The sequence below is a fragment of the Penaeus vannamei genome, chromosome 12, assembly GCF_042767895.1.
Source record: "Penaeus vannamei isolate JL-2024 chromosome 12, ASM4276789v1, whole genome shotgun sequence".
In the NCBI taxonomy this organism is placed as follows: Eukaryota; Metazoa; Arthropoda; class Malacostraca; order Decapoda; family Penaeidae; genus Penaeus; species Penaeus vannamei.
In genome coordinates, this window is record NC_091560.1 from 45,759,053 (window position 1) to 45,771,552 (window position 12,500).

The 12,500-nt window shown below is 37.2% G+C and overlaps 1 protein-coding gene across 2 annotated transcripts in view; it reads left to right on the forward strand.

Moving 5' to 3' along the window:
* Positions 1-12,500, forward strand: part of LOC113824018 (uro-adherence factor A) — a 43,457-nt gene that overhangs the window by 21,692 nt on the left and 9,265 nt on the right. The window contains exons 3-11 of one of the 2 annotated variants that reach the window (XM_070128365.1): positions 2,004-2,191; positions 2,734-2,889; positions 4,019-4,102; positions 6,040-6,617; positions 7,890-8,022; positions 8,299-8,865; positions 9,043-9,174; positions 9,563-9,712; positions 9,932-11,086. In XM_070128365.1, coding sequence (XP_069984466.1) covers positions 2,004-2,191; positions 2,734-2,889; positions 4,019-4,102; positions 6,040-6,617; positions 7,890-8,022; positions 8,299-8,865; positions 9,043-9,174; positions 9,563-9,712; positions 9,932-11,086 — 3,143 coding nt within the window. The remainder of the gene's footprint in view (positions 1-2,003; positions 2,192-2,733; positions 2,890-4,018; positions 4,103-6,039; positions 6,618-7,889; positions 8,023-8,298; positions 8,866-9,042; positions 9,175-9,562; positions 9,713-9,931; positions 11,087-12,500) is intronic. The other variant, XM_070128366.1, reaches the window with a different exon arrangement.

Below are 12,500 nucleotides of genomic sequence, written 5' to 3' on the forward strand. Positions count from 1 at the left end.
GAGAGAATGGAGTGAGGGTGAGATTGGAGTGAGGGAGAGATTGGAGTGAGGGAGAGAATGGAGTGAGGGTGAGATTGGAGTGAGGGAGAGATTGGAGTGATGGAGAGAATGGAGTGAGGGTGAGAATGGAGTGAGGGAGAGAATGGAGTGAGGGAGAGAATGGAGTGAGGGTGAGATTGGAGTGAGGGTGAGATTGGAGTGAGGGAGAGATTGGAGTGAGGGTGAGATTGGAGTGAGGGAGAGATTGGAGTGAGGGTGAGATTGGAGTGAGGGAGAGAATGGAGTGAGGGTGAGATTGGAGTAAGGGTGAGATTGAAGTGAGGGAGAGATTGGAGTGAGGGTGAGATTGGAGTGGGTAAGAATGGAGTGAGGGAGAGAATGGAGTGAGGGAGAGAATGGAGTGAGGGTGAGATTGGAGTGAGGGAGAGAATGGAGTGAGGGAGAGATTGGAGTGAGGGAGAGAATGGAGTGAGGGTGAGATTGGAGTGAGGGTGAGAATGGAGTGAGGGTGAGAATGGAGTGAGGGTGAGAATGGAGTGAGGGAGAGATTGGAGTGAGGGTGAGAATGGAGTGAGGGTGAGATTGGAGTGAGGGTGAGATTGGAGTGAGGGTGAGATTGGAGTGAGGGTGAGATTGGAGTGAGGGTGAGATTGGAGTGAGGGTGAGAATGGAGTGAGGGTGAGATTGGAGTGAGGGTGAGAATGGAGTGAGGGTGAGAATGGAGTGAGGGTGAGAATGGAGTGAGGGAGAGATTGGAGTGAGGGTGAGATTGGAGTGAGGGTGAGAATGGAGTGAGGGTGAGAATGGAGTGAGGGTGAGATTGGAGTGAGGGTGAGATTGGAGTGAGGGTGAGATTGGAGTGAGGGTGAGATTGGAGTGAGGGTGAGAATGGAGTGAGGGTGAGAATGGAGTGAGGGTGAGATTGGAGTGAGGGTGAGATTGGAGTGAGGGTGAGATCGGAGTGAGGGTGAGATTGGAGTGAGGGAGAGATTGGAGTGAGGGTGAGATTGGAGTGAGGGTGAGAATGGAGTGAGGGAGAGAATGGAGTGAGGGTGAGATTGGAGTGAGGGAGAGATTGGAGTGAGGGAGAGAATGGAGTGAGGGTGAGATTGGAGTGAGGGAGAGAATGGAGTGAGGGTGAGATCGGAGTGAGGGTGAGATTGGAGAGGGAAGAAGCTGAATGTAAGTTGAAGGGGAGGATGGGAAGGGGCCTTAGGGAGATTGGAAGGGGAGGAAAGTGAGTTGAGAGTTGAAGGGAAATGAGGGAGAGGGACTGGAAACAGAGGCACGGAACTTGGAGGTGTGGAAGTGTGGAAGAAATTGCAGTAGATTTTTTTTTCACAATTTTGACTTGCTATCCACAATTTTTTTTTTTCATTACTCCCTTTTTTCTTCCCATTATTCTAATTTTTGTTCATATCTATCTATCTATCTATCTATATCCATATCTGTATCTATCTATCTATCTATCTATCTATCTATTTATTTGTATTATTATTTTTTATATGGAACATTTGATTAGTTTTTTATGTTTTCAAGAAGAGACAAATTAACATTGTAATGAAATCTGAATAAGCATAGAAATGATTTTTTGTAAAGCATTCTGTTGACATTAAGATTATAGTCCAACAGGAGATGTTTTATTTTGTGATTAGTCGAGAGATTTTATCTTTTAGATTATATATATTTTTATATATATATATATATATATATATATTCATATATATATATATATATATATATATATATATATATATATATTTTTTTTTTTTTTCCTTTTTCTTTTTTTTTCTTTTCTTTTTTTTTGACATCAAAGTTATTTGAACTTGATAGTCAAGATTGAATGAATATCAGTGTATGATATTAAAATGCTAAGATTTTGATACAAAGCACTCAATTGAAAGAAAAGAAAATGAATAGATTAATAACGAAAATGATCTGACGTAAGATGCTGACATCACAGTCCAGTACATTACTTTTGAGTAAAAATCCTGCATTTTCAGGTCGTGCGTGGATTTGCCTGTGCTTGAATGAGGGTCAGTTGGAGAGCTACCTGCATGTCTTAACCACTCATCAGCTCTTACTGGGGTCACACTATGGATCCCAGGCGCTGCTGAGGGACCCCCATAGGACACACCTCCTCCTCATGCTGGCTGCGGGTCTGGAACACATTCGATTTACCATTCCTGTGGTTTGTATTTTCTTTTCTCCTTGTTTATTTGTATATATTGATATTTTAAGACAAGACTGGAGGGGTGGGATGTTTTTAGATTTTTAAAATTTTATATGCTTTTCCCCAAATCTGTTAGAGAAGTGTCATAAAGACATATTTTGTCATACTGTAGGGATAAATACCCCATGTTTTTTGTGGAATGAAGGAAGGGAGTTTATGCTGTTTAGCAGACAGCTTAACACATTCTGATTGACTTTGATATTCATTTTTGTGTGTTTCAGTAACTGTATTGTAAAATGTAGGAGATAGGTATTTAGATTTGATCATGTATAGGTTCAAAGGAATGTGCTGATTTTTTTCTTATGAATGGGATCGTATTTAAATATTTGCATGATGGAGTCATTCAATAGAAGTGAAATGAAATATTCTCTCTTGAAGTCCTAGAGCTGAAACAAACCACAGATTACACAATTTCATCCTTATAATGGATTGCAGTCATCTAGTGAAAGGAGGGAAATGGATAGAGATGGAATATTAAAAAACACATTATGATTTTGCAGGATATTCCGGGATGGCTGGCTTCAGGGGGTAGTATGAGCAGCTCTTCAGCCACCAGCATGTCTGTGAGCAGTATGGGGTCCTCCATCCCTTCCCCCTCGCAGCATGATTTTCCAGACCTTGATACTACATGCTCAGAGGCCCTCGAGGAGAGCTGGGTCAGTATCTCAGAGGAGTTGTGGAGTGTGAGGTGTTTTGCATTCGTTTATTGTTGGGGTATTGGGAGAGTGTAAAGGCAACAGGTACTCAGTCTTTGATGAGTAATCTTTTAGTGATGTTGAATTTGGTGAGTGGTTCAGTAAGAATATTATTCACTTCAGTTAAATATTAGTGACTGGTTTTCTTTTATACATGTTAAAACTAGAGTTTACTTGTGTCTCTTTTTTGTATGTTCATATTTTGCATGGCTGTATGCATGTATGCAAGAAATGTTGGAGAATAAAGAAAAAAATTAATACAACTAATTTTGTAACCTCTGTTTTGAGGGTCATAATGTGTGTCCTGTATATGATTAACTTCATAAGCATAGTTTTTACATCAAACTTGTGGTTTGGCTTTGATAATAGATTGTATTTTTCTTCCTTAGCTGTAGCAAACAATTAAAAGATTGATGAGCTTTCATTGAAGATTTGAAGATTTCTTTTTGGAATTTTATCATGATTTTTGTTACTGTGTGATTATATTATTTTCTCTGAACTTTTTGGGTTTGATGGCCTTTGTTTGCGTTTCTTTGTGAATAAGAACTTGCATTTTTGAGTAATGAGAGTTCCATTTAGAGCCATTATTCTCTCAGAGAGTGAGTGAGTAAATGAGTGTGTGAATGAGTACTTTGCATGTTCAACCCAGCTGCATATAGATTGTTTGAAAAGGCGGGGTTTATGAAACTGGGTTGTAACCAGTCCCTGGGGATGTCATTGGTTTGTTGTCTTGCAAAGAAGAAAAGAGAAATTGCATGTGGCTCTCCTCTAAACTTGATAGAGGCCAAGAGGAATAGGGGGACACCGTATTTTATATATTGTTAAATTATATTGATCTTTATATCTAAGGCAAGGAAAAGCTTAAGATCTGGGAAAAAGGATAAGTTTATCTATATAAATATAAGGTGAACTGTTCAACTTATTAGAAACTTTTGATAATGTCATGTTTGTTTTAGATATCGGGGTCAGGTTAGATAGAAGAAAGTAGACGTATAACATCTCTGTTTAAAAGGGAGAGTTTTTTTTTTGTAAGTTGAGCAGTCTCACTCAGAACATCTTAGAGTAACTTACCTGTACTACTGTTTTCCAGCATTCCATTGAAGGGGAGTTACCTGTCTTTCAAGCTACATGTGAACAGTTGGACACATCCATAGAAATAGAACACATAGCCAAGGTAGCCTAGTATTTCTTTCTTCCTGAATTGCCCTACTAGCAGTTGAAGGAATGGCTAGCTGTAGCAGGAATTTTAAGTTACCCCCATCACTGTACTACTTCTGTAGCACTTCTACACGCTAAGCTTGAAAACTGAGATAATGGTGCATGAAAATAATATCCTTTATGCTTATATAAGTGATGTTAGTGATTCATTTGTAGCTTGCTTACTTTTTTTTTTTTTTTTTTTTGTAACTTTAAGCAACCAAACACCTTCTCTTTGATGCAACAAGATGTTTTTTTATGCTAATGCTTAGGCATTTTCATATGATATACGCCTTTGGAAATCGACTTTAACAATTTGTTAGACAGATTTATCTGTATTTTTGTTTTATTATTATTATTATTATTATTATTATTATTATTATTATTATTATTATTATTATTATTATTATTATTATTATTATTATTATTATTATTATTATTATTATTATTATTATTATTATTATTATTATTATTATTATTATTATTATTATTATTATTATTATTATTATTATTATTATTATTATTATTATTATTATTATTATTATATTATTATTATTATTATTATTATTGTTATTATTATTGTTGTTGTTGTTGTTATTGTTTTTATTATTATTATTATTATTATTATTATTATTATTATTATTATTATTATTATTATTATTATTATTATTATTATTATTATTATTATTATTATTATTATTATTATTATTATTATTATTATTATTATTATTATTATTATTATTATTATTATTATTATTATTATTATTATTATTATTATTATTATTATTATTATTAGTATTATTAGTATTAGTATTAGTATAATTATTATTATTATTATTTCTTTGTCATTACTCTCTTTTTTGCATCTGATTCAAAGGGAGATGACCCAGAGAGAAAACTCCAGCTGATTTCTGTAGGATTGTATTGTTGAATTCTTCTCTTTGTTGCCTCTTTACTAAAGGAGAGCATATTACTGTCATAATTGTGAAAATTAGATATTTAGATTTGTAATTGAATGACAGGTAAGATGGTTAACAGATAATTGTTTGACTTGTATTGTTGACAGCACTTTTTCTGATGACCTTGTGGAAATTGTAATATTTTTAAAAACTTTTTTCAAATGGGTTTTGAAAATATTTTTTTATTTGTTTTGAATTGTTCTTGTTTATATTTTATTTGCTTTTCTGATTTCATCATTCTTAACCATTGATTGATTTGCAGATTTTGTATACATTTATTTGGCATTTTCAGTATTATACATTTTTTAAAAGAGTTATATGCAAAGAAGAATGCCTTTGTTAGTCATTTTTTCTATGATAGTTGCAGTGGCAGAATGGACATTTATTTTTTTTTTCTTGTTTTACAAAGCATGACAGGTGTTTCCAAAGATTATTTGTTTCAAGTATATCAAATCAGTTATGTGTGTTATTTTACTACTTCTGGTGTGTACTTACATGATGTATAAGGATGGGAGAGTGTGGTTTGTATATGAATGAATCTGTCACCAGGATATTCTATTTGCATATATTTTATGAGTTAATGTCTGATATCATATATTTGGAATATATATATAATTTTCTTGTTGGTAAGAGTCGATATATAATACATATCTAAATCCTTTGAAATTGATTTCAGACGAAAGAGAGTAAAATTTGTCAGCTGAGTAACCTGTTTGATTTAAGTACATAAGATATTGTTTCAAAGTAACATTAACAGATCTTGTGATAAGATTATTTTTTTCTGAAGACGTTTTATCAGCTGCCTAATGCTTCACAATATCAAGCCTGATAAGAAACCCTGCTCACTTTACTCAGTGGCCTCAGATGGCAAATGTGTCTCTTGCAAGATTCTGAATCATTCATCCAAAGGCCTTTCTCAAGGTCATTAAGCTTTTTTTACTGTCGGTTGTTGCAGGGCTCTAAGAAGAAGAGGAGGAGCAGGTCATCATCACAGAGCTCATCCAGAGTGTCATCGGGGGGCACGACGCCCACTGATGCCAAGAGCACAAACCTTAGCACGACGAAAGTGAAAAAGGATGAAAGTGGAGAGATGGGTCACCGGCACAGTACTTCCACTGCGACCTCCATGACAGGCACACAAACCAGGACAACATCTACAATCCCTTGGGACTCCTCCTCGTCTTCCTCTCCAACTATTACAACTGCGGAAGGGACACCAAAGCAAAACTGTGATAATTATGATAGGAACATCAACAACCTCAATTGTGAGAGCAAGGAAGACAGGCAGGAGAATGGGTACAAGGAGAAGAACCAACATGGGGATGGACTCGCTAACACTCTTGAAAACCGGAATGTGAACACAACCTGCAACGGGACCGACGATGGGATTGAAAGCAAACAGATGGGGAATGAGATGCGAGGGGACGAAGTGACTGTGGTACGACGGGGGAGGCTGCCTAATGCCAAGAATGTGGAGAAAAGGGTCTCTTTCACAGACATTTCTGACCTGGAGCAGCACAAGCCTCAACACAAGTAAGAAATGATGAGCATTTATTTATGCTTATCATTAGTGTTATCTTTAAGCACTTTTTAACTTTGTAATTTATGATTCTTGTCATCCTGGATGAGATTAATTGTACAAGGGGCTAAGGTCAGGCATAGGACTTGGGATTTTGTTTTTTATAACATTGTTGATTAATATTTACAACGGGTGTCCCACATATGAGACACCTGGAGAAATATAAATTGCCGGGCATACTGCCGGTGTGATGCTGGATCGGAGCTTGTGCTCCGGATCCGTCGTGGGCGGCAGCTGATGTGCAGGTAGATTCTGGGACAGCCCCGCACGCCGATTTTGAGGCCACCCAGAAACTATTATTTTCGACTTCAAAATATGCCAAATGTACCATAGTGGGTTAATATAGTACAGTGTACATGACCTTTTCAACCCACTAACGACGGGTGTCCCACATATGAGACACCCGTAAAAATAAACATTGCTGGGCATCTCGCCAGTGTGACCTTGTATTGGGGCTCGCGCTCCGACGCAGCAGCAGGCCGCGGCTGGCAGGTGGACAGAGTCTGGGGCAGCTCTGCCCACAGATTTTGTAGCTGCCCGGAATTTTTTATTTTTGGCTCCAAAATATACCCGCATTAATGGGTTAAGAACAGACGAGAGTATATGAGTGCAAGGGGATGAGGGGCCAGCAACTTTTTTCTCACTTTTCTTAGAAGATAGAGTTCATATTCATCACTGTCTTTTAATGAGCTCATTTGGTTGTCCTTATCTCCCCCCGTTTCATTACAATTTGCCAGTTTCAAAATCTCGTACATGTATGGCATGCATGACATTTGTTCCTAAAGGTCCTGATGTATGTGCAATATTTGTGCATTCACATAGTTAACTCTTTGTTGATAGGAATTCCTATAGCTGTCATGATGCAATGGCATATGACATACACGTCATGTCTCGCTTTAGTTAGCGAGCAAGTGGGACCGTTGTACACAGCACAGGCCCAACCAGAAAGAATGGGCTTTTGGGTAATGGGTACAACATAGAAAAGTCTGGTGCTGTCTTGGAAGGATTAAAGGAAGAACATAGAGAACCTTTCTTATAAAGCCAATGAATCTTTAAATTTAAAGCAAAGGTTCATCCTTTTTCCATATATTATTGCACAGATTTGATCTGAAGTGTGTTCAATAGCAAAGCACTATAAGGAATTATTTAAATATACTGTTGTTTTAATGTTGCACATATATTTACCTTGTTATGTTACTTTTGATCTCAAAATTCTTTGCTTACAGTCGGCTCAGCCTTTGTGGATATTCTGAGATTCGTGATCTAGGTGATCTTCGTGACTTACTTTCCAACTTAAAGGATCGAGGGCTGCTTCCAACATCAATAGCATTAGATGAACTCTTTACCAGCCTTGATCAGGTGAGACTAAGGTTGATATTGTATACTTGAAGAATTCAGTTAGTAACATGTATTTGTTTGCTGTGTGTTGGCCTTCTCCAAAATTTGGTGATGTGTAATCAGATAGTATAATAATACTATTGGGTTATCAGTAAGATTAGGAGTTTGTTTTCCTGTATGTATATATGTATGTGTGTATATATATTTCATATATGATCATATATGAAATATATCTTAAAAATTTAACTTCTTGATATGCTATGAAGTAATTTTATCCCATCTTATTTGGCCTCCTAGTCTACCCCTTCCTTGAGTGAGCGAGCTCCACCAGAGGGCCAGGAGGACCCCCCCCTACACCAGTCCATCATCAGCCTAACACCGAGCAATGCTGATGATGATAGCAACAACAACAACAGCAGCACAGACATCTCAAGTGACATGTGGAAGTGTCTCCCGGGGGAAAAGCAGGAGCAGGGGGTGTTATCAGCAGCAGTGGTGCAGCGAACCAACATCATTGATGGGCTGAGATGGGAAGAGCTAACCAAGATGGGACATGAGCTGCTGGAGAAGGCCACAACAGACCCGAGCATCCTGGACTGCCAGCCAGTCACTTCCACCAGAGCCTTATTGAGCCAGGAACAGCTAGCTACAGGGACGAGACCCAAGCAGAAGCAGCTGATGGCCATCAGGGCAGAGGCCCAGATGCAGAGAGATGGGATGGGGAGATTGCAGGTCAGGAGGTCCAAGTCAATGCTCTCATCTGATGAGAGGAGGAGGCTGTACAAAAAGAGTTTTCGTAGGGATAAGGCTCCCCCAAGCCTGTACATTCCAGTCAAAGTAGACGGCAAAAAATTTAGGGAAGAGGTAATCATTTTGTTTTTTGTTTTTTTTAGATGAAATGATCAGTCTTTACTTTGTTTAATAAGATTATTCAAGAAAGAAAGACTTTGACTCATTGTGAAAGTTCATCATACTCATAAAAGACTTCAAATAGAAATGGTACCATAGTCATTAATTGCTCTCATTTTTTCTGACCTTCAGGAAAGGCGACTTGCCCTGGAGGTTGCTCAGGGGCAGTCGAACCTCGTAACCCCAGGCAGAATTACGGATTATAAGTTAGATGAATGGATTATGACTCATGTGCTAGCACTGCCTGAAGAGAAACTTTATCGGGTAAGGTGCCTTTTAGTTTGATATGTGTTTTCCGTGTTACTGTCATGTGACTTTTTCAGAAAAGCCAAGGTTCTTTATCACCTAACTTTTTCAATAGAATTCAAGTTGTATGGAAACCTCTCTTGAGCGTAAACATTCCATTAATTTCACCCCACTAAGATATCTTATTATAGGGTTATTTACTGCATGGAGAGGTGCCTTCTGTTAATGGTCGAGGGAAAACTTTCTACAGTGAATCAGTCAACTTATATAGTGATTGTTGATTGGGTATTTGAGAACAGACAATGACAGGAGGAAATCCAATCTGTGCAGGTTTACACAAGTATTGAGGACTTTAAGACAAGAGCAGTGTATGATGATTTGTAGTTTATATTGTTGTTGATGACAGGTGTTTGCTGCTCGAGAGGGTCACAGTAGCGGGCACAGCATAGGAGTTCAGGTTGTCTTATCAACACAAACGCTCTACATACTGGCACCAAGACTGAAGGGTTCCAAACCTCGACATATCCTACCTTATCATGATATTCATACCATCATAGTAAGTCAAGGAAGATTTCATTTTTTGTTTGAACTTTCCCAGGTTTTCAGTATTATTTGGTGATAATGATATGGTTCTCATCTAATGAAAGAAAGTGGTCATCCTTTAGTCTTTTTTTTTTCAGGATAATGTTTATGCTAATTTTACAAAACTGATATTATGAGTTGTATGTATAAATATATAGTGTAAACATTTAGCATATGGTTATGTTTGTTCCAGGTGGGAGCCAATGATCAGTGGGTTTGTGTGTTGAGCAAGGAAGCTGTGCATGATGACCTCGCCACCACTGGCAACAACACTGGCATTCAGTTAGACATTGGTGACCCTGATGTTACTCATGCCATTGTGAGTTGCCTTGAATTGGCAATTAGGAGGCACTTTGCTGCTCTCAAACTAGGAACAGCATTGAGGAAGGAAGAACATTACATTGATTATCGAGATTTATTCCCACCTGGAAAATTGAAACTCACACGTTCTATCACCAGAGAGTGTGAAGACAACTTATCAAACTCTTTATTAGAGGAATCTTTGCTCAGTGCATGGGACACAAGGAAAAACTCAGCTGATCACAGTCATGAATCCTCTGAAATAACGCAGGACCTCTCAGCTGCCACTCCGGGATCGGTCGTCAGTCAGGACTTGAGTGAGGCAAGTCAGGACCTCACTGAGGCTAGTCACGACCTGACTGAAGAGAGTCATGACCTAACAGAACCCAGCCATGATCTTACTGAGGCCAGTCATGAGTTAATTGAGGACAATTCAGACTTAACTGAAGCCAGTCAAGATATTTCTGAAGCTAGTCAAGATATGACAGAACCAAGTCAGGATTCCAGTGAGGCCAGTAATGATTTGACAGACCCAAGTCCTGAGTCTGTGGACGAGAGTCCAGACATGACTGATGCTAGTCAAGCCTCAGTTGATGCCAGTGAAGAAGATATACTTAATGAAAGCCAAAGTCCAAGATCAATGGAAGGAAGCCAACAATCTTCCTACATGAGTCAAACACAGTCAAGCAGAACACAGATACACTCGAAGATGATGCAAACATCTGTGAACACTAGCCAGGAGTCATACCTGGAGGAGAATGAAGTACCAGCCAATAAGAATGAAGTTGCTGTCTTACAGGAGGAGGAAAAGGAGTCAGAAAATGGAAACATCACAGAGAAGGAAGAAGACAAAGTTGAGGAGTTGGAAGAGGAAACCTGTCCTGTGAATATCCACCTGGAAAAACAGTATGGCATGCCCATATACGCAGGTGGTTATTCACGGTGGAATGGGACTCTTCATGACAGAAGTCTGCCTGCAGTAGTGGTCCATCCAGCCTGGGAACTAGCTGGGCTGAGAAGGTGGTTGAGGGCTCAACTGCGACTACAGGTAGGAATGCTGCCTTGGTACTCATGTTGATTGCAGGGACTAGCGTGTAATTCACAGATTTTAATGCTGTTCACTCTTAGTTATTGATAATGCTAAAGATTGGAAATAGTTTTTTTATGTTATTTTTGTTGCAAGCACTGTTATTAGACTAATTCTCAAAATAATTTGCAGGAATTAGCATGCTTTTTTTTGTTAAGGCAGAGTCCATAAGCACACTATGTCTTTAGAATATTTCTTTCTCATTATATGGTTACTGAACCAGTGTGCTGGAGTAGTAGTTTTCTGATAGCATATCTCTTTGTTCTTTTTCTTATATTTCATGGAGAAAAAAAAGAATTGTGTTGAAATTAGTAAGAATCATTTTATTTGATCTTGTAAAGTGATGTGATTTGAGTGATGCAGTAATCTTATATCCAAAGAATTGAATCCTGTTGTAATGTGTTTTTGGTTGTTCTTTTGTGAAGTTGAAAATATTGCAGGAATTTCAGTTGAAATGTGAGAGCTCTTTGCCCTTTTGATGGGCTGCTACCACCATTTTGATTTTTTTGTGTGATTATTATTGTTTAACAATATTGTTTATTATTATAGTTGATAGATTTCAATTTGTATTTTTTCATTTAGAGTCCAGTTTTCTGAATCTCTTTCTGATTTTTGATTTGATTGTTTTATTTTTTTTTTCCTTAGTTGAATGATTTTGTTAGAAAGATGGTGTTTTTATTATACTTTTAAGATCATGTAGCATTGTGTAGTTTACGGTTTGTAGTTATGTTTAGTTTGTCACATTTTTTATCGTTTGTTATTATTTTTTTTCATTAGAGTATATATCCATGATTCTAATATTACTTTGTGAAAATTATAGTTGGTGTTCGCACAGTAAGAAAAGAAGCATAAAGATAAAGTTTTGAGTAAATACTGTAACAAAGAAATAATAAAAAAGGGGATATCCTTAAGTTTATCTTTATAATTTCATTTTTTTCTATCTAGTATATACTAAAAGGGAGTATGATACTAATTTTTCATTTTCAAAAAATATTTCCTTTTTCAAATGGCTGAATTTCTTGCTGTGTTTAGTTTCACTTGTCATTTAGATTTGTCTAGATTTATGGGTAACATTATGATTATTATTTATTTTTGTTTTCACAGGGTTTTGGTTTATGGTTAAGGAATATGAGATTGTAGTTCTTTTTTCATTTCTATTTTCATATTTGGATTTGTATAATTGTTTTATGTAGATTTGTGACTATTCTATCTTGTATCCTGAGCATTGTTTTCCTTCCTCTTATAATGTAACTTCGACATCTAGGTTGTCTTCATTCCATTGTTGTAATGTGATAGTGTTGCTTCTTTTTATTTTGTAATGTGGATTAGAGTTTAAGGGGGTTTGGATTGAATTTCCTGTTTGAGTGGTTGTTTT